The sequence below is a fragment of the Neltuma alba genome, unplaced genomic scaffold, assembly GCF_004799145.2.
Source record: "Neltuma alba isolate B1F8T4 unplaced genomic scaffold, ASM479914v2 tig00005141_pilon, whole genome shotgun sequence".
Lineage (NCBI taxonomy): Eukaryota > Viridiplantae > Streptophyta > Magnoliopsida > Fabales > Fabaceae > Neltuma > Neltuma alba.
Window position 1 is genome coordinate 11,949 of NW_021633996.1, and position 22,249 is coordinate 34,197.

General features: G+C 37.9%; 2 protein-coding genes across 3 annotated transcripts; one reads left to right on the forward strand and one right to left on the reverse strand.

The window, feature by feature from the left end:
* Nucleotides 1–1,391: 1,391 nt before the first annotated feature.
* On the forward strand, nucleotides 1,392–14,913 carry LOC114746933 (probable inactive ATP-dependent zinc metalloprotease FTSHI 5, chloroplastic). 2 transcript variants are annotated; one of them, XM_028935209.1, is made up of 20 exons: nucleotides 1,392–2,517; nucleotides 3,153–3,624; nucleotides 4,241–4,441; nucleotides 4,677–4,970; nucleotides 5,066–5,335; nucleotides 6,033–6,122; nucleotides 6,210–6,341; nucleotides 7,033–7,206; nucleotides 7,550–7,671; nucleotides 8,488–8,689; nucleotides 9,261–9,389; nucleotides 10,066–10,248; nucleotides 10,447–10,566; nucleotides 11,367–11,552; nucleotides 11,680–11,754; nucleotides 12,326–12,385; nucleotides 12,467–12,574; nucleotides 12,908–12,988; nucleotides 13,649–13,749; nucleotides 14,835–14,913. In XM_028935209.1, exons 1-19 carry the CDS (start codon nucleotides 1,499–1,501, stop codon nucleotides 13,712–13,714), a joined length of 3,984 nt encoding a protein of 1,327 aa, XP_028791042.1. In that variant the 5' UTR covers nucleotides 1,392–1,498; the 3' UTR covers nucleotides 13,715–13,749; nucleotides 14,835–14,913. The 2 variants fall into 2 exon arrangements, with proteins under 2 accessions (XP_028791042.1, XP_028791041.1); XM_028935208.1 differs by lacking the exon at nucleotides 14,835–14,913 and having other exon boundaries at nucleotides 13,649–14,171.
* Nucleotides 14,835–18,209, reverse strand: LOC114746934 (leucine-rich repeat receptor-like protein kinase PXL1). Its single transcript, XM_028935210.1, is given in 3 exon segments — nucleotides 14,835–15,255; nucleotides 15,516–16,937; nucleotides 16,940–18,209. Coding segments are annotated over 3 exon segments (3,051 nt in total). The 5' UTR covers nucleotides 18,162–18,209; the 3' UTR covers nucleotides 14,835–14,848.
* Nucleotides 18,210–22,249: the final 4,040 nt, after the last annotated feature.

Sequence of the window (22,249 nt, forward strand, 5' to 3'; positions counted from 1 at the left end):
GGAAGAACAAGGTCCTAAAGGAAGGGGTTTGAGAATCAATTAACTAATAACCCCTTACTAGTTAAAAGCATTCTGATGAAGCAAACATACATTCTTTTTTGCTATAATAGTGCTATTTTACTTCGCCTTATACCACCAGATCAAAGCTATTAAGATTTAATAGAAGTAAAATAAAAAACTCATATCTGATAAAATTCACGAATTTCAAGCTGTCAAACCACAAAAACCATAAAACCCATGGAAAGAATAGAGAAGAAGGAGTGAAAAACTCACAAATAAGAATGAAGAGTATGAGGCAATAGCAACAGCAACAACGACGACAATAGCAACAGCGACGGTGATGGAAGAACATGGTGGAGATGATAAAAGCAAAGAATAAAGGCCAGCAAAGATGGGAGGAGGGAGAAAATCGAGTGACAAGGTAATGGGGGGCTATGAGCTCTGACGCTGAAAAGTGAAAACTATTGCCCAGTGGATAGGGTTTTAAAATTCTAATAGACTTTTTAAAGCGCTTATTTAAAAAACTGCCATTAAAATTTACTTTCTTATAATTACAAAAAGGTCATCGTCATTTTTTACAATGTTTTTTCTAATGACTGCTATAAATTAGCGTCGTGAAAGCTCTCTTTTGTAGTAGTGATGGGTTCTTCTAATCTTTTTTGCAATCCATCTCCTTCTTTCTTTCTTTCTCTTTCCAATCTCTAACTTTTTATTTTGATTGGTATATTGATAAGCCTAAATATAAATTAATTTCATTGCATTGGTGGTGAGTGACTAGGTGGTGAAGAATATGAACAGGTTCTTTCAAATTTTTAGGTCCTGAACAGGTTTTCCGTAACCCGTTTTAACCCTTCCAGTTATTCTAACCCATTTACAATAGGTTTAAACGGGTTCATTATGGGTACGGGCTGCCCTGTACACATGTAATCTTAAATGGGCAGACCATGTGTTAGGACATGGGCTGCCCTGCTTGTTGCTTTGTCCCAATAGACATATGGGAGAACTAACGGTGATGACATTTTTGCTTTGTTTCGGAATATCCATGTATATTTTTGTGCTTAACATCTTATTACGGTATTCGGTGATTGAGTATTGACTGCTGATTACTGGTCAAGGGTCCACTGATTGAGGATTGATGATCAGCGATCACTGATCAACTAGTGACGTAAATCAATCGCTGTTTGTTTCCCGTTTTCAAAATTCATATTTTGATGGATGATCCACAGTCAGCTAGTTTAACTATTAATGCGACTAATCAATGGCTAATTGACGACTGGCTTCAGCTTCCCAAATAAACCGCCGCGTTTTTTCCCCTTGAGCTCAATGTAAATTGTAAATCCCACTGAGGTCACGCATATCTCCAATTCGCCAAACGGCTAAACCCCTTTCAGGCTCTAAAATAAAGATAGCGGGGCGTTAAAGAATTTGGTAATTCCTTCGAATTCTTACAATGGTCATCACTTCTTGGGACACTCTCCTTGTCTGAGTGCTGGCTCTCATGGAAGCCACTGTCGCGTCTCCTTCGATTCTTGGTTCATGTACTCTTAAGTTCCTTGTTCAATCACGATATGGACTTCACTCGCAGATGCCATTTGACGCCGTCCGTCGAACTCGAAACCGAGGTTTCAAATCGAAGTCCCGGAAAAGACCGCGAAGCATCCCGTCATTCGCGCCTGGCATTCAAGCTATTAATTTTTCCTCAAAATCCGTTCGCTCAGAAGGGGGACAGGAATCATGTTTGGAAGATTCTACTGGCTCTCGGTCGGTTAAGTTAGAAGACAATGGAAGCGTTTTAGCTATTGCAGATGTCAACCATGAAAATCCCGAGGGAACCTTTTCCAAGTCCATATTTAGACAACTTCTTTGTGCATTGTTTTGTTTTGCCATCAGTTTTTCTTCCGTCGGGGCAGTTCGAGTTCCTGCACTTGCCGCGCCTGTGGTGAACGTGGATATTGTGGAAAAGAAAGATAAGGGTAAGGACAAAAATGAGAATTTCAAGGGTCATGAGTACACTGACTGCACAAAGAGGTTGCTAGAGACGGTGTCAGGTTTACTAAGGAGCATGGAAGAGGCTAGGAAAGGTAATGGGAATATGAACGAAGTGCACCTGGCGATGAAGGCTGTAAGCCTGAAGAAGGGGGACTTGGAAAACGAGATTATGAGCAAGCTTTATGCGGAGGTAAAAGAGTTAAGGAGAGACAAAGGACGCTTGGAGAGAAGAGCTGGGCAGATTATTGATGAGATAGCGAAAGTTAAAGGAGATTATGATAAATTAAACCAGAAGGTGAGTAGGGACACAGAGAAGGCAAGGATGGAGTGGTTGGACGAGAGGATGAGAGAGCTGGAGAGGGATTACAATGAGATATGGGAGAGAGTCAGTGAGATAGATGACTTAATTTTGAGGAGGGAAACGGTAGCATTGAGTTTTGGTGTAAGGGAAATTTCCTTTATAGAGAGGGAATGTGAGCAGTCGGTGAAGAAATTTAAGCAGGAAGTTGGAAAGAAGGTTATGATAAGGTATATTATGATGACTTTTTGTCAGATACCTTAATAACCTGAATAAATTCTCAAATACGATTTTTTATTTTGCTTGTACCCTTGAGTTTTGCTATGCATGTAACATGAATATAATCAGATAACCAGGGTTGCAAATGGGCAACATGGTTGAATGACCCAGTTCAAAGGCTCATAGCCAATTAAGTCTATTCGAATCTCTTAACTACTTTATTTGGGCAAGCTTTGGTTTGAATTTTGCTGCAAATGGTGTTGTATGTTGAAGTGGAATTGGTGGTTATTCTCTGTAGTCTAGACATAATAATGTGGCCACTCTGCATTATATCATTTGGATTTACTTGCTCAAAGAACTTGAGAAAGAAGAGTTGTCTTCTTTGAAGTTTCCTTGTGATGGGAACTCATATCTTGAAATATCTAATTTGGGTGCTTGAGCATAACTTCCATTATTGTTTGAGCTGACAATGGATAATTAGGTCAATCAGGTCCACGTGCCCCATAATTTTGTAATTAATTATAATATAACTTGGTTCTGTTATGATGCATGTGAAGTTCCCCACCTAGTGGGATGAGACTTCTTCTTGTTGTATGATGCATGTGAAGTTGTATGTCCTTATGTGAACATTCATTCTGCGTTGCAGTTCTCCTGAAAGATCAATTACGAAGCTCCCAAAAGTTAATCTTCAGAAAGACTTGGAAACTGTGCAAAGAAGACACTTGGAGCAATTAATTCTTCCCAGTATTTTGGAAGTTGAAGATCTTGAACCATTCTTTGACCAAGACTCCATTGATTTGGCTCAACGATTAAGAAAAGGCCTAAAAGACTCGAGGGAGTTGCAAAGAAATTTGGAGGCTTTGATAAGAAATAAGATGAAGAAGTTTGGTAGGGAAAATCGCAGTATTATTTACTCACCGGAAGATGAGGTGGTGAAGGGTTTTCCTGAAGTTGAACTGAAGTGGATGTTTGGCAATAAGGAGGTTGTGGTTCCTAATGCCATCGGTCTTCATTTGTACCATGGTTGGAAGGAATGGCGTGAAGAAGCTAAAGCCGAATTAAAACGTAATTTAATAGAAAATGCTGAGTTTGCCAAACAATATGTGGTGGAAAGACAGGTTCTACATCTCTCTCTCTCTCTCTATCTCTCTCTTTCTGCGGGCGTTAGTGATATATCATTGAGCTTTGTGTGTTTCTTAAATAAAAACTTACTTGTTCACCCTTTTCAATAATTTAGATTTTAAAGGATGCCTTATGAGGTTATCAAAGCTTAAGGTATTTTGCATTAGCATATGACATTCAGTTTGCTTTAGTTGTACGTCGTTTTATTCTCTGTTCTCAGCAATACATTAATTTTTTCATAAAAGATGGACCAAGGGAGCTCCAGCAGTTATTTTCAATTTTATGATTGTAAGGCATCCCTGATGTGTCTCTTTATAAATTTGTATCCTTAGTAGATGGAATTACAATGGGCCTAAATGATATTAATTATTGCAGTTTCTCTTCTCTATTTATCATGGTTAAGAACGGATTTCTGGTAATGAAATATCCCCAACAGTATTCATGAAGTTTGCTTCTCTTCTCCACACAATATTAAAGCACTTCAATAGTTCTTATTCTTCTTCTTCTTTTGATCTGGTGTCTGTTTCTCTAATGGTTCAATTGAACACTTCTATTGGAGTCTCTCTGTCAGCCTTGACTCTTCTTTCACCATATACAAATTGTATATTGCAGGAACGGATTCTTACGGATAGAGATAGAGTAGTGTCAAAGACTTGGTACAACGAAGAGAAAAATAGATGGGAAATGGATCCAATGGCTGTTCCTTATGCTGTCTCCAAAAAGTTAATAGAGCATGCCCGGATAAGACATGATTGGGGTGCCATGTATGTTGCTCTCCGAGGGGAGGAGAAAGAAATTTTTGTTGACATAAAGGTTATAACTTTTTATGTGTTTCTTGTAGAAAGATCTTTTTGTTTTATTTCTTGCTTGTATGATTGAGGGTGAGCCTTGGAGCAACGATAAGGTTGCTGCCATGTGACTTAGAGGTCACAAGTTCAAATCCTCAAATCCTCGTTTTATTTCTTTTTTTCTTCTTTTTATAATTATCCATAATTTGTTGTTGTTTATAATTATGCGTAAGTTTCTTATCTTTGCCTTCATATTTCAGGAATATGAAATGATCTTTGAAAAATTTGGGGGTTTTGATGGGCTGTACATGAAAATGCTTGCCAGTGGCATTCCGACAACTGTTCATTTGATGTGGATTCCTTTCTCGGAGTTGGACATACGTCAACAATTTCTCTTGACATTACGGCTATCTCATCGCATTTTGAGTGGGTTGTGGAATTCTGGAATAGTATTGTATGCAAGAAATTGGGTCTTCAGGAAAATTAAGAATATAACTGATGATATACTGATGATGATAGTTTTTCCTATTGTGGAGTTTTTGGTCCCTTACCCGGTATCCTTGATCTCATGACTTGTTGCATGCCAGTTTGGGTTTGGATGCTTAGATTTTTGTGAAGAATCCTTTGATATTCTCTTCTTCTGTTTTAGGCACGGATGCAATTGGGGATGGCTTGGCCTGAGGAAATAGATCAGACAGTTGACACAACATGGTACTTGAAGTGGCAATCAGAGGCAGAATTGAATTTCAAATCCAGAAAAACAGATGATGCTCGATGGTTTATTTGGTTTTTTATTAGAACTGCTATATTTGGGTTCTTCTTGTTTCATTTGTTTCAATTTATGATGAGAAAAGTTCCAAGTCTTCTTGGTTACGGCCCTTTACGAAGAGATCCAAATGTGCAGAAGTTGCGACGAGTGGTATTTCTTTGTTCTTCTACCTGTGGCACGCCAGATGTTTAAATTGCTATCTGATTGCTCTCTTTCTTTTCGAAAAAATACCGTGCTTGGGTGTCTTCCACTTATTACCCAGTTTGATGTTGTATTTTGTCACCGTGTTGTTTTGAACTTGGTATCACTTAAAGTTAGCCTGAATATTTGCATACGGAGATAGAAGTATTGAGAAATTTAGCTTGCGTAGTTGAACTAATTGGCTTGAGTATTATGGGGAAGTTGTGGAATATGAAAAATTACTGAGTTCTGTTTACTAGAATGTCATTTCCACTTCTCATAGGGGTTTATCATATTATTCTTAATCTGTTTTTGTAATGTTCAAAACGTCTTGTTTTTTGGATTGCCGGAGTCTGGTAGGCATTATTGTTGCAAGGGTTAATTTCGGCATGGTTTTGTTTAGTTAAAAGTGATCATGCAGGAAAGGAATGAATAGAAAGGAAAAAAGTGCTTGTTGGCCCAGGGGGAAAAAAAAAACAAAGAAAGAAAAAAAAAGTGGTTATAAGGGGGGCAACATTAATTTGGTGATTAATTGTCAGTTTTCAAGCTCATGTTTTTGGATGGAATGTTGAAATTCTTCCCCCCCTGATGATTTCCTAGATGGCCTGTGAATAAAGTTTATGATGCACTGATTCAACTTTCACTAGGTAATATTGCATCATTGCAGAAATCATATGTGATTCAAAAACTCAGAAGAATCAAGCATAATAGAAAAGCTGGTTTTGATCCTATAAAGACAGCTTTTGAAGAAATGAAGGTTGGGACTCGGAAATTACTCTTTTTCACAGCTCTAATGTCATAAATTTTGTGGAGAAAATCTGTAATATCCATTGGTGGTATGCAGAGGGTGAAGAAGCCACCAATACCATTGAAGAACTTTGCTAGTATTGAGTCTATGAGAGAGGAAATCAATGAAGTTGTGGCTTTTTTGCAAAATCCTAGAGCCTTCCAAGAAATGGGTGCTAAGGCACCTCGGGTATGTTACTATCATGAATATTTATCAACATTGCAGGACATTGTTTTTCTTTTTAGGTTTTTTATTTATTGTAGCAGTAATATTGTGACATTGGCATTTTTTCTATTTTCTATTCATTAACTACTGGGTTCTCTCCTGCTAATTTGATGCTTATCATGAATGGTCCTGTTTTAAAGTCAAAGAAACCGTGAAATGGTTCAGAACACATGAGGAAACTCTTAATTTTTGGTTATGCTCAATGTTAAGAAAAAGTGGAATCGCAAGTTAATAATTCTTCCAATTTTGTTTCCTCCATCCACCCTCCTTTGTTCCAAAATTGAAAGGAAAAAGTTTCGAGGCACTTTTTGGATCCTTCTCTGTATGCTCCACATGGACATGGTGTAAGACTCTCAGAAAAATAGTTGTTAATGCTTCCATGGGTCATATTGATGATCCTGGTTATGAATACAAGTTACATTGCAAAAATTTTATAAGTTCGACTTGTCTTTTGGTAACAAAAATGTCTAGAAATGAGGCAAGATATCATAACCTTGTAGTTGAACGGTACTTGAAACTATTGGTAGTACTTTTGACCAAAAAAATAGACTATCAGTAGTACACATTCATCGCTAAACAGCTACATGCACCACTTGATTTAGAATTCCTATATCAGATTCTAACACCAACTCCTGGGAACTGTTTTACATTGCAGGGGGTTCTTATTGTAGGTGAAAGGGGCACAGGGAAAACATCTTTAGCACTGGCTATAGCTGCAGAAGCTAGGGTGCCTGTTGTTGAAATCAAGGCCCAACAACTGGAAGCTGGGCTGTGGGTTGGACAAAGTGCATCCAATGTTCGCGAATTGTTTCAAACAGCAAGGGATTTGGTTATCCTCTTTAGACCACCTTAACATTCTCCCCCTTTCTATCATACCTGCATTCATGAATGGAGATTTATTTATTTATTTCTGTTTAAAATAAATATATAGTTCACAGGAAGTTAGTTGGATATTATGAAACTAACGTGGAAAACTCCGATTTAGCTCAGTTGTTACCTTATTTTGATCTAAAGTATTCAGTAATGTTATTTTATTTCCATTATCTGATAGTTATGTCAATCAACAATTTTTTCGGGACTTGTGTTTTGTAACCTTTAATTGGAACATACATTATTTCAATTCTAGATGATCTGTCTTTTCCCTTTTCCTTATTATTTGCAGCTGTTTGTAGGCTCCTGTAATCATATTTGTGGAGGATTTTGACCTGTTTGCTGGTGTGCGTGGCACGTTCATCCATACCAAAAATCAAGATCATGAGGCTTTCATTAATCAATTGCTTGTGGAGCTTGATGGGTAACTATTATTTATGGGTTCTTTCATTGTTACACTGAGAAAAGATGTGGTACAAATGATTACAGTTGTATTGAATTTTAAGAAAACAGAAGAAATGAGTATAAATCCACCTAAATATTAGAACAACAATAACAATAGAACCTTATCCTACTAAGTGAGGTCGACTATATGGATCGCACAATGTTATTGAGCTCTATCAACGACCAAATCTTTGGATAAATTGTTAGTCGGCATCCCATACTAGAAGAGTAGATGAATTTATAGGCATTAAGGAAGATACTAGAAGCCCATTACACGTGGAACAACATTTAATCTATTTTTATTTTAATTCCCAACTGTGAAGTGGCATTACCTCAGGCCCTCATTTTTTTAGTCCCCCCCCCCCCATACAACAAAAAGCTTCACGAAGTAAGATTATGAATGTCAAAGGATGATGACAGGCTTTACTAAAAGAAGCTAAGAACGGGGAAAAGCAAGACAATATCAATGCTTCCTGATCTTTCTGCATATCCAATAGTGACCTCCCATTGATAACGGATGCAAAGGATAAGGAATTCTTGGGGGTCCAGTCAAAATGTAAACCCCGGAAAAGCAGTTGTTACCTATGAAAGACTATCCAGTTGATTCGCTTTTCCAAATGAGGAACTCAGCTCCCTAAGCCAGTAAATAAAAATTACTGGAATGCATGGGAGAATAGGGTTAAATGTTGTAAGCTTGTCAACACACCTGAAAAAGACAAAGAAAAAGCTACTAGCTCTAATCTGTAATAACTATGTGGTGAATTAAAATTCCAATTTCAAATGTTATGTTTTGTAGATTTGAGAGACAAGATGGGGTTGTTTTGATGGCTACTACGAGAAGTCTTAAGCAAATTGATGAGGCCTTGCAGAGGCCAGGTCGCATGGATAGAATATTTCATCTTCAAAGACCAACTCAAGCAGAGAGAGAGAGAATATTGTACTTGGCTGCAAAAGAAACCATGGATGACCAACTCATTGATTATGTAGATTGGAAAAAGGTTTGTTCTTGTAAATTCTTGTAAATTCTTGTATGGGGTTATGCATATCTAGGTTTCCCCCTTAATTAATTTTCTTTGATCGTTCTTGCTTAATATTATGAATGTGCTTGTACTCAAACTGATGCTTAGAAACTCTTTTTCCCCACACTTTTTTTTTTAATAACAATAAGACTTTGTTGAGGAATATAGTACTGAATTGGACAATTAGAAATTGTCATAATGCAAAGAAAAATGCCGAAGTAAAAGATTAAGGCAGTGGGTGCTTAGAGGCTACTGACATTGCTCTTTTTTTTCTTTCTTTTTGGCCAAAGCTACTGACACAACTGAAGAATAGAAAAAATGTGAACAATTATACTAATGAAGGATACTTAGACTGGACTGGTTATTGTACTAGCCTAAGCCGAGAGAAAATGAATATATCCATGTTTTATAAAAGCTCATCTTGCTGTCCTTAAATTCTTCTTGCCATTATCTTATTCCCCGGTTCTTACCATTTTTTTTTCCTTACATCTGGTTTCAAAATGTTGTTATTCGATTTTTCCTTTATGAACTAAAAGATTGTTGTTTTCAGGTTGCTGAGAAGACAGCTCTTTTACGTCCTATTGAACTTCAATTAGTTCCTGTGGCTTTGGAAGGAGGTGCCTTCCAGAGCAAATTTCTTGATACTGAAGAGCTAATGAGCTACTGTAGTTTCTTTGCGGTAAGAATTTTACTTTATTTACTCGTATGTTTTTTTGCTAATGTTTCTCTATTTTTTCTCTATGCATTTGTGTATGGTTATATTGCATAAATATAAGGAAGGGAAAAGAGATTTAAGTTGCGATAATCCTTTATGAGCTGGCTAGTTGGGTAAAAGGGGAAATGACAGCCCTATCTTCCTCATATGGGTTGCCTTTTTTTTTTGGGGGGGGGGTCTCTAGCCTCTCAAAAATCTTTTCTGCATTTACTTTTACTATTTTAAACGCTAGAATCCATTAATGCTTCCATTTTTGCGCATGGTTGCTAGACCTCTTGCTGAAACAGTTCACCACTGTCACACTAGCCTATTATCTGTCCTTACGGAATAGAAGCCAAAAAGAGCAGGAAAGAATGAGTGATGTTCCTTGCAGCGTCTCCATTTAGCTGTTAAAGTTGCATCATCCAAGAAGTTCTCTGTCATTTTTGCATGTTTCAAGTGTTTTCTTTATTCTTTCGGTTTTCCTTTTTCCTTTCATTTTCAAGTTATTGAATTGTCATTTTCAGCATGTTCCATCTTCTTTCTATCCTGTTCTGTTGAATCTGTAATTTACTCATGCTTTTAAAATCACGTTTTGTCTATTTTAGTTTCGTGTGCTTTATCCTGAAAGAAAAGGAATATATTTATCACCTTTTCTTAGACTTTCAGTTCTATGATCCCCAAATGGGTGCGCAAGACCAAAGTTGCCAGGAAGCTTAGCAAAATGTTTGTGAATCATCTGGGACTAACATTGGCAAAAGAAGATCTGCAGCATGTTGTTGACTTGATGGAACCATATGGTCAGATAAGTAATGGGATAGAGCTTCTGACCCCCCCATTGGATGTGAGAAACTATCTTGTCCTAGAGCTTATAGTGTGGTCAACTTATTTTCTACTTTGTGATACAACTTTTCTGAGTTTCTTCTGTTTGTAAGTTTGAATGCAATAGCAGTCCTAGTTTTCTTCTTTTATGGATGTCTGAATCTAACTTTTATCACTTGCTTTGAGAAATGTGTTAATAAGGAGGTTCTTTGATGTGTAGTGGACAAGGGAGACCAAGTTTCCTCACGCAGTCTGGGCTGCTGGTCGTGGTCTTATTGCTCTTCTCTTACCAAATTTTGATGTTGTGGATAATTTATGGCTCGAACCTCTCTCATGGCAGGTTAGTTGTGCTAATTTTTGGGCTGCTTTTGAAATTTGGTGAAGGATTATATGCGAGTTTTAAGTAACACTTTTAAATAATTTTTTAGTATCACTCTGCTTCTTACTGGATGAAATGTAGTAGCTTTTGGTGAAGTAAATGATTCCTGTATCTTCTAGGTGTCTAACCTGCAGGCAAGATTTGCATTTGATGTTTTATATGAGACTGAGATAGCATGGGATACCTAAATCTTACATTTCAGTATGATGGATTGCTCAAACGAGTTGGTTAATCAAAGAGAATGTAGCCGTAGGGGTTTAATTTTGAATAGGGATTTGAGGTCTGAGAGAACACGAAAGAATTTGACTTGCTCATGATGGAGGGTCCTTAGGCCCTTAACTGCTAGAGAGTGTTTTCACTGTTCTATATTATCTTTTATTCTGTTGTTTCCATTTGTGTTTGGTGTGTATAGTGCTGCTGTAAACCAGTCTTCACATTCACAGAATCTTTTCCGTTATCTTGTTAATTCCATTTCAGAGAAGCCCATTAGTGTGTCTTTGGTTCTGGTTTCCATCAATTTCTTGTTTGAGTTTCCTATTTGTTTACGTTCAGATTTTCCCATTCAATTGCTTGCAAGATGAGCACAAAATATATCGATGCTCAATCTTGAATGGCAGTATGAATTGTGAAGTTAGTCAGCAATGATTGTCATGTCGCTGATTTCTGTGATTTGGGAGGCTGATCGAGTGGTAATTGATTGAAGGCTATACAAATTTAACTCCACATGAATAATGACAGATTCTTGCCTCCTTGTTGTACAGGGAATTGGATGTACAAAAATCACAAAGGCAAGAAATGAAGGTTCGGTTCATGGGAATTCTGAATCAAGATCATATCTTGAGAAGAAACTTGTGTTTTGTTTTGGATCATATGTTGCTTCCCAAATGCTTCTTCCTTTTGGGGAAGAAAACTTCCTGTCTTCTTCTGAGATACAGCAGGCACAAGAGGTCGGACTTGACACAACTGTGATTTTTGCTGGTTTTCAGATTTTTGGTTCTTTGGGCAATACAATTGCTTTTACCAAGGTTTTTGTTATGAGCATAAAACAACTGATCCCTTTCTATCCCTTAGCAGATAGCTACACGAATGGTTATTCAGTATGGGTGGGGACCAGATGACAGTCCTGCAATTTACTACTATCGTAATGCGGTATGCACCTTTCCTACATCCAACTGAGGTGTCCCTGCAGAAGAGACGGGTTTTTGTTCATCTAAGTTGTGTGACATTTAATTATTAGATTAAAACTTTTAATGGGTAATATTTGAGACAAAAATTTACCATATGATTTGGACATGAAGGGAAATGAAGATTTTTTTCCCCCTAAAAATCAATATCAACTTTTATTATAATCAAGAGATAATGATTTTATTCAAATCAGGACCTATTTTTGGGCAAGAAACCATTATGATACTAGTATGATTGCCCAATTTCTAACCGTCCTCAAATATTAAGAGCAGGAGGACGGAATCTCCTTAAACTCTAACACCTTTGTTGGTCATTCTTTACTGAATTCTAAATTATCCTAATCATGATTTAAATCCATAACTCTCAAATTATTAATGCAAAAGATGCATATATAATTCCAGTTAGTTCATTTGCCCCAGAAAACTGAATAGCTCCATCTGTTTTTTTCACTCTATTTGGCCATCCATTTTAAAGTCCAATGGACCATTTGTGCACAGTAGCATGATTAGATTAATCTTTTTCAAACTGTGAATAGGTTACATCATTGAGCATGGGGGATGACCATGAGTATGTGATGGCGAGCAAAGTTGAAAAGGTACCTGTATGTTAGTACAACTGTACAAGGGCAACTGATTGTCTGAAAAGGCTACCTAACATCGTTTTGTCATCTTCTTAGATGTTTGACTTAGCATATCAAAAAGCGAAGGAAATGCTGCAGAAAAATCGTTCAGCACTTGAAAAAATTGTGGAGGAATTACTTGAATTTGAAATTCTGACTGAAAAGGTAAGGGCTTCTTCTAGTACATCTGAACTATCAGTTTGGGTTATATTTTGGAGAATTCCTTGTTTTTTTATGTCAGTTTCATAGTTTATTTGGGTATTTTATCAGAAAATCTCCTTTAAAGTGTCAAGTTATTAAAAAAATATGATCTAAAATACTAGGCCCTATTTAGAATTAAAGCTGACCTCATCTAGTGGGATAAGTCCTGTTGTTATTATTGTTATACTGTGTCCTCTTGATTTTATTCCCTCATTTCCTTTTGAAATCTGTAGTTAATTTTGGGTACTATGAAATATCTTCTGCTGTTTAATGACACATTTGCTAGCTTCCTAGCAGGATTTGAGAAGAATTGTTGAAGACAATGGGGGAATCAAGGAGAAAGAACCGTTTTCCCTTTGTGGACTTTATGATGAACAGGTACATCATGCATGTCAATTACTGATAAATATCCGTGGGGAAAGGGAATAAAATTCTGAACCCATTGTCATGTATGACAGTTTTGGATCTGTCAGTTATTTTCTATGGTGCATAATGGCCGTGACTAGTTTGGCTTAAAGTATTATGCCCGTTCATGGATTCAGACCGTTGACGAATTATACAACATAGTGTCCTTTTTATATCTCCATATATCAGGAACCGGCCCCTAATGCTTGGAGAAATCAGGGTGGGAATTTTTTTGCTTATGAGTTGAGTTGATTTCTTCAACCCAAAATTATCGTTATAGAAATAAAAATAAAAGGTGAAAATTCTCAAATAACAAATTGCAATTCAAACATGTATATTATTGTCCTACTTTCATCTGCACGGATATCGTCATTATAATATAACTTCATAGGGAGTAAGACTATTCATAAATCATGAACAATAATATAATTTTGGCTCAAGTTTCATGCAAATTATTTTTTTTATTCATTCAATATTTTTCTACACATTTTAGAAGGATTGAATGTTTGAAAAATATGTACAATTTTTTTAAGCTACTATTTATCCCATGGGGAAAAATATTTGAATTGTTTTTATAGATGATATATCACCTAGAGAATTTTAATTCATAGCAATTTTTCCTTTCTTTTCCAGTCAACACCTGGCAGCTTGCTTGAAATAGGAAGTACATCTGGAAACAGTTCTCTTGCAGTAACCTAGATCAGTGGAGTATTTTTTATGGGTCACAGTTTGAGGTGATTCCCCAGTTTATGTGTAGTTTGAGCGTGTTTGGCGTATGATGCAACATGCGTATTTTGCCCGTGTCGTGTTCTCAATCGGAAGAGAAGAGGTAGCATTTTTCCTTCTCAGCCATAATTTCCTGATGTTCTTAATAGGAAAATCTCAATAGTCAACAGTGCCTTTTGATACTGTAAATCGTTTATTGCACCGATATTCTATTTATTCTACATGTTTCTTTGAAGTTTGAATACAAACATGTCTGCGGAGCTGGAAGGTGTCAACCTCTAGTCCTTGGGTTCTGGCCGTTAAAAAAGGAAAAAGATCCTAGTCCTCAAGGAACAATTTGTAATTAATTGCAAGGTACTGCTTTATTATTGAAAATGAAATATTAAAACAAAATGTCTTGCCAAGCAAGACAATCGAAAGTTTACCTCTATTTTTTGTCGTACGAACACTCAGACTATGGAAGGTGAAAATCATAACTACGAACATCTGTTCAAGGGTATGGTTGGTACGAAGGAAATGGAGGGTTAGGGGGAGGAAAAATTTTAGTGAGCTCGTTTTAAAAAATTGAAAAAGTAGGGTTATAAAATTTTGATGAAGAGAAAATATAAGATAAAAGAATTAAAAAATTAATTAAAAAGTTTTGACTTCATTTTTTGAACTATTTGAAATGACCTCATTAAAATTTTTTTCTCTTCTCTCTCTTATTTCTCTCGTACCAAACGGATTCTAAGAGAGAAATGTTGCTAAACCATAAAAAAAAAAGAAAAAGTGATGATAGGTCTGTATGTTTGCATTTTAACTGACTGCTAGTGTGAAAATGAGCAATATTGACCTTAACAAGGAAGAAGAGAGGGAAGTATTATTTTATTTAATTGTGTGACATCCTGGCATGAGATACTTAAAAAAGCGAGTGCAGGGAAGGCAGGCGGAGAAAATCTTTACAGATAAAATTTTTTCTTGAATTAGAGGGGGCCGCACCAACGAGCAAGATTAATTAGCACAAAAGCATGGGGTTACGAGCAAGATCAATTTGCGACGTTCTATTTATGGGAGAGTTTTTGTGTCACTAACTTATAAAGTTATTAACTTACAGATACAAACTAGTTGCTAGAGAAGGCTTATGATGGGAGAGGAGGTGAAGATTGGCTTTTCCTTGGTTTCTTCGTGTGTTCCATTTTGACAGGTGCTTTTTCTTCTGGGTTTTGCCTCTCCCAGCATGGTCACTATGTCCCTCATGGATGGTCTTTCCTTCGGAAGCTTTGCCGTACAGAGAAGCGCAATTCGGAGCACGAGAAGCATCTCTTCTTGGACATGCCTGCACCTACCCGCTATGGTGGGATCTAGTGCTTCTTCCAACCCTCCGTTGCTTCTTTTCTTTCTTACCCATGCAACTATGTCTCCACAGTCTTCGAATGACACGTCTAAAGGCTTTTTCCCTGTTATGAGCTCCAGAAGCACTACGCCGTAACTGTATATGTCGATTTTCTCGTCCACTTTCAGAGTATATCCATATTCTAAGAACCAACACAACAGCCGAGAAATTAATGTGAGCATAATGTTAATTTTCCTCATTACATTATAGGACCGCAGATTTCACACTAGTAAAAGACGAACATATTGAAAGCTAAGAAATTTTTAGGTTTGATTGGAACGTTATTCTTTTTTTCAAAAAAAAAGTGACAGAAGTAATTTGTGCGCGTTCAAGTCAAGAATTTATTCATCTATCTAGATCAAATTACGTTCCTCCGCCTTTTGATGATAATTTAATACTGACCTGGGGCGATGTACCCGTAAGATCCCGCCACCATTGAAACAGTCTCATTCTTGTGGATCAGCATTTTTGCTAATCCGAAATCTGCTATCCTCGCCTCCAGATTTGCGTCAAGGAGTATATTGTTGGACTTGATGTCTCTGTGAATAACTGTGGGGTGACAATCATGATGGAGGTAATGGAGGCCTTGTGCAACTCCAACTGCTACGTTATACCTGGAAACCCAATCTACCAGTAACCTTTCTCCTTGCTTTCCATGTAGTGCTGTCCCAAGATTCCCATTGGGCATGAACTCGTACACCATCATCACATCCCTTTCGTTGTGAACATACCCCAACAGCCTCACAATATTCCTATGCCTCAGTCTCCCCAGCAGATTCACTTCTTTCAACACATCATTACCATCTTCTATGTCTGCCCCTGACCTCCATAGTTTCTTCACTGCTACTGTTACATGAGGTCTATGAATTTCAGCTTTATACACAATGCCAGTGCCTCCCATGCCTATAATATTTGTTTCCTTAATGCATGTGAGAATCTCGCTGCTTGTGAAACTCATCCTTTGAAATGCTACTAATCTCCAAGGCCATTCTTCATTGCTGTTTTTGAACCAATCATGGACGAAACTGTTGTATAAGTACCATTTATTGTACAACCATCTGCCCCCAACATATGCAATGCCCAGAGACACAATTACTGAAATTCCTGTGATAAAACCAACCATAATATGCTTTGTGCGCGAGGTCCTTCGCTCGCTTCCCTGAATTGATCTCTGAGAACATGGAGGAAGAATGCCTCCGCAGAGGTTGGTGTTGTTTGTGAGATCGTTAGGATTTATGGTCATCAAAATACCATTGGAGGGCACTGGACCCTCGAGCTTGTTGTAGGATAGGTTGATCGTTTCAAGAGCTGGGGAGAGGCCAAGGTTTTCAGGTATCCGGCCGTAAAGTGCATTGTGGGAGAGATCAAGAGTGGCTAAGGTGGGCATGTTTGCAATTGATTTCGGGATTTCCCCAGTTAATTGGTTGTTCCCGAGGCTCAAATGGACTAGTTTTTGGCAAGAAGCAATGCTTTCTGGGATGTCTCCAGATATAAGGTTGTTTGAAAGATCCAGCACGGAGAGAGAGATGCAATCCTGGAACTCACCTGGTATATTGCCTCCCAAGTTGTTGTTGGATGCAATGAAGGTTTGAAGGGAGGGAATAGAGAGAATTCCAGAAGGTAGAGATGATTCAAGGTTGTTCCAGGATACATCAATGAAAGAAAGTGAAGCGGATGAAGTGATATCTATTGGAATTTGGCTGGTAAGATTATTCTTGGCCAATTCCAGCCTTTGAAGGTTTGGGAGTTTTCCGAAACCAATTGGAATAGTCCCAGATATAAGATTGTTATGAATGCGAACACGTGCCAGAGATGAACAATTGAGATCCCGCTTGGAATGGAACCGGAGAAGGAATTACTGAAAAGTATCAGTTTGGTGAGATTTCCAGAAGCACACAAACCTCGCGGAATTTCTCCTGATAATGAGTTAGAAGACACATCCAACCACTCCAGTGGAGAGTTCTGTCCAAGGTTCGCCGGCAAAGGGCCTCGTAAAGAATTTTTCCATAGCTCAAGTACTTTTAATTTCTTCAGTTCCCCAAGCTTTTCTGGTACCAAACCTGTTAGTTTGTTTCTCATGACATTTAATAGCTGCAAGTTCTTCAGCTCAGCAATTTCCTCTGGGATCTTCCCTGAAATCTTGTTATCGGACAAGTCCAGATACTCCAATGACGTAATGTTGCCAATCTCAGGCGGAATCCTTCCTTCAAACTTGTTCTTGTACAAGAAAAGTGTATTAAGCCTTTTCAACTTACCCAATTGTGGTGGAATCTGTCCACTGAGACTACTCACAGCCAAATCAAGGTACTGGAGATTGGTGAGGTTGCCAAACTCTGAAGGGACCTCTCCTTCAAACTCATTGTACCCAAGAATTAGTGTCTCTAGAGAAGCAAGTTCTCCAAGTTCTCCTGGAATCCTCCCTGTAAAGTTATTCCCTGAAAGCCCAAGAAATTTGAGCTTCTGTAAATTCCTGAAACTAACGGGGACTGGACCTTCGAGGTAGCCCCCACGAAAATCAATGCTTTCGAGCAACGTTGCATTTCCAAGATCCTCTGGAAGAAAACCCAAAAAGTTATTACTTGACGCGTTAACTAGTCTCAATCCTGCGGCATTCCCAAGACCCGTAGGAAAGCTGCCAGTGAAGTAGTTCTGGCTCACATCAAAGCTCTTCAAGGAAGTGAGATTGGACAGTGATTTTGGCAATGAAGAAGCGAAATTGTTGCAACTTACGTTGAAAACAGACAGACTAGAAAGTGCTCGGATGTGGTCTGAAACACGACCACTAAGGTTCATGTTGGAGAGGTCGAGACTCTCTACGAAGCCTTTAGAGTTGCACCAAACCCCTGTCCAATTACAGTGGGGTGACCATGAACCGTTACGGCTCAGATTGGTTGGTGGCTGCCAATTCTTCAGATGCTTCATTGGATCAACGAGACTGGATTTGAATGAGAGAAGTGTTGACAATTCATCACTAAATGCAGATTGAGCTCCCTCGGCAAAAACAAGAGAGAGGCCAATGAAACAGTGGAATAAGAAGAAGGGCTGCATTTTAAGAGGGTCTTCGTTTTCCTGTGAGTTGGTTCCACTTAAGAGTATAGCATTTTGCAGAGCAGGGAACAGAGGAAGAAGATGGAGTGCTGGGAGTAAATATAACTAGAAGTTCTGAGAGACAGATTAATTTATAGTTAAAGGCAATGATAGACCAGTTTAACGGATCTACGTGGGCACTTGGGATCCGGACCTGCTAATCATGTGCAACTGATGACTGTCAATCTTTGGACTCATTGGAAATATCCTCGACATCATAACATGCACAGAATGTGTTCCAGAGCTGCTTGTTCTTATAATAAGGTCAACACAAGTGAGCCATTTATAACTGATTTTTAAATTTTAATCTTTTTTCCTTAACCCTTTCTTTTTCGTTTTTTCTCAGGCTTTATTATCAAACTTTCAGGGAGTATTCTCATATTTCTGCTGTATTGATGCAGAAATAACATCATATTACTCAGACGTTGTCTTTTTCCTTCATCATGATATCCGAGACAAAGCATTCCATATTAAGCACATCACTCCGTTCAACCCATAAATGCCCCATCTCAAAGTTACGTTGGTGAACCAAAGATGACCCCGTTTTGAGCGATCTGTTGGCCTTATTTACTATGGAGATAAAAAAAGAGACAGTTTGGAACTTTCTGTTTAAGTGTGACAGAAGAATAGTGCTTTAAGGGAATGTGTTTAGTAGCAATCATTGTCTGTGGCACCAAAGCCCATTCCCTATTATCAAGCAATTGCAATATCCCATTGCTTGGCCACCACATGGGCACATCTGGCTCTTGTGCAATTATTGTAGTACTGTTATCTTTCTTTTCATAAAAAAATTTGAGTGCGTAATGTGAGAGAAGATATTGAACTTTTCTTTTTCAATCAGAGGTTAATAATTTGATCCATAACCAATGAAAAGGGAAAGGCTGGATGCCATGTGAAACGGGAAACTTCCAGAGGGAGGAACTTGGTGCCCAACTACTCATTATTGGAAAATGGGAATGATTTTAGCAAAGGAAACTGGTTTCTATTATTTTCTGACCATTTGAGAATCAGAGAAATGTCCAAAGCTCAGGTGCCCCACATGGTTTTGTGCCAAAGTTGGGAGACCCACCACCGCTATTAATCATTTCCTCTATGGTGAATATTCTATATTCTAGTCGCCAACCACAGGTTGGCTTCGGTGCCCGACGGTCCTCATTTTTCAATCAAGCAGAAAAAACAATAATTTCTCTTTACGTCTACAGTTATCAACAATCATTTTTAACGAATAATTATTCAGCCTTGTTTGAATTTTAACGGGGAAATTTTCAATGTTTATGAGTGAATATTACAAGCGAAGGAACGGATATTGCAAAGCTTGAAGGCTCAATCCTTTTTTTTTGGGTTTTGTTTTGCCATCAGACATTTAAGAATGTCATTTCTTTGGGCCGTATCCATTGTAAAGTTCAATAAAGTAAGTGTAGAATTCGGGTTAATAGCATCTAAGCATTATCTTCTCAAATACTCTTCTGGTTCTATTTAGAAGATAGAGAGGAGAAATTTTTTTAATCCTATTTATAAGTCATTTTATTAAATTTTTAGTATGGATGTACTATTTTGTCTTTTATTTATTATAATATAGATGTTTTTTTTAAAGGTGTATATATTAAATAGGGATAAAATTAAAAAATTGTTATATTTTAATAGAGAGTTAATGCAGTTTAAAATTTTTTTTAGTTTGTGAAACATGTTGAAAGTACCTTATAAATAGGATTAGAGAAGTAAATATTAAGAGAATGACCTCTTTGTTCTTATTGACAAACAGGATGACAACTATGGAATTGGCATGGAAAGGAAAGCTTATTTTGCCGGTGTTTCCATTTATTTTACCGTTGTAGGTTAAAAAAAAAATCGTAGTTATGACTGAAAATCCTATATTTGTATCCATTTAAGTTGATATTTAGAACTGTGGCAAAAGAATTTTTATATTTAGAACTTATTTTTTTTAATAGGATTTTTTATGACCTCAAATGATAGGACTTAAATACAATTCTCTTTCCTCTTTGAATGTCTTCACCGTCAAAGGCACAAGACGCTTGTTGGGGCTTTTTTTGCTTGGGTCCACCGACGAGGCAAAGCCCAAATATTGGGCTTCAGAAGCGTGGTCAGGTGGCAGCGGGCTAACCCGGCCCATAAAAATACTAATCCAATTAAAGGGCCGGTTGGCCCAACAAATAGAAAATTTGGAGACGAAGAGGCACTTCTCTTTTATTGGATTCTGCAGTTGGTTCTGTTTCTAATTGACTTAATAATGGCAGTGATCTGATGCAACAATGATAATCACGGGCAGCAATTATTTAAAGAAAAGAAGGATAATTAGTGGGAATGGGATGAGTCACAAGCCAGTAGAAAACTTTAAAATGATCGGCTGGTTTATGCCCTCTTTTTGGTCGTAGGTGGGCGTCACTTTCCACCAGGTGGCCCACGATCCTCCTTCCTTCTTATCTAATCAACTCGATTTATATGATATTATCAAACCACGCAGTGGGAATTTTGGATGCTACCATCTGCACACTTAAATTACAATCATCCTTATCTTTAAGAGCCAGTCACCACCATTAAGCTTTTCACAAACATGCCCAAAAATTACAGGCCATGCCCCTCTTCCGCTGAACCTTCGCTTATCATAATCAAAGCAGGTTCATTGTTAGTATCAGATCAGTTTAATTTTAATAGACAGAACCCTCCGCAATGCAGAGAAGAAATTCTCGGCCGACACACCAGACAGCATTAATCATCGTATGGCATGTATTCACGTGTTATTATCAAAAGCCGTAGTTTTAATTCGGTGACTTGTGGTGAAGTGATGCGGTTATAATAACTTGATGCGGCAAAACATAAAATATGCCCACTCCACTCGCCTCTATTGTGATTGTTTTCCCCTTTGGGTGATCGTCTTCAATTGATGCATGCATATTTAATTAGCATCCGCATGAGTCATCTTCCACAAATGTTGGACTACCTCTTCCTTCCTGCCTTCGACTGCGACCCACAACACTGATGTCTGTAAGTGGTGGCACTTTGCGCTATGTCCGTACGAAAGACAGCCAGGATCATGTGCTTTTGTTCTCTCAGCTGATGTGAAGTAAATAATCGTCACCCGTGTCCTGCACTTTCTGTGGCCTAGTTCTAATATTAACCTACGAAACGGACCCCGTTTATTTTTCAGAAAACATTCGGGTTTCGTCTTTCTTGATTTCCCCCACCAGTACAGCCTGATGCGCCAAAAAAACAAACAGAAAAAGAGAAGAAAATGATGGGATCGAACCCGGTTGGACAATGGATTTATGATTAAGAACACAGAATAACTGGGCTCCAATATATAGGGGAATAGCACTCGTACAGATACAGGAAAAGTGGCAAACCAAGGAGGGGCTGAAGAGTTTGTTTGATTCTTTGATTGCCCAGATTAAAAAGACACAGTAAAAGCAGAAATTTGAGATTCAAAGACAAGGACCAGTGTATCATCTTGTCGGCAACCAAACAGGGGGAAACGTACAAAGTGAAAAATGGATGAGAATGAAAAGCCAAGCATCAGACTTGCCTCGAGGACTCGTTTCCTCACCTCAGGTCAGACTTCTTTATCAAGAATCATGGTTCCTGAGCAATTATTGGCCACGGCTCCAACTCCACCAGATATTTGAGCTTGTACCTCCTTCTTGTCCTCAAAAGCCCCGTCATGATCTCCTTCCCTGCGCCAACAAGACCGAGTCCGGCAGAGAGGAGGAAGAACAAGAAGAAGGTGAGTGTTATTGGGGAGTTGCGGGTTGTATTATTTATAAAGGGCCATAGATTTCTCAGCCGTGTGCGAGGGAGTTATAGAACGAAGTAAAAAGACAAACCTACAAGGCCGGGGCCATTACCGTATGGACAAGACTTAAAAGTGAGGGATTAATTTGTCGCTTAACTTTATTACAAATGAATAAACTTATATCATCTGCCATGTGATTAAATATTTTTTTAAAAATTTACACAACACGCTTTCATTGAGTATTTGTATAATGATGTGTGTATTTTTTTCAGTAGAATAATGATGTGTATTTTAATTAGAA

Excerpts from the sequence above, each read along its gene's own strand:
- LOC114746933 (XM_028935209.1), top strand. The coding sequence starts at position 1,499 with ATGGAAGCCACTGTCGCGTCTCCTTCGATTCTTGGTTCATGTACTCTT. Across the intron at positions 2,518-3,152 it reads GGAAAGAAGGTTATGATAAG|TTCTCCTGAAAGATCAATTA; the intron begins GTATATTATGAT and ends TCTGCGTTGCAG. Across the intron at positions 11,755-12,325 it reads TTTACTACTATCGTAATGCG|GTTACATCATTGAGCATGGG; the intron begins GTATGCACCTTT and ends AACTGTGAATAG.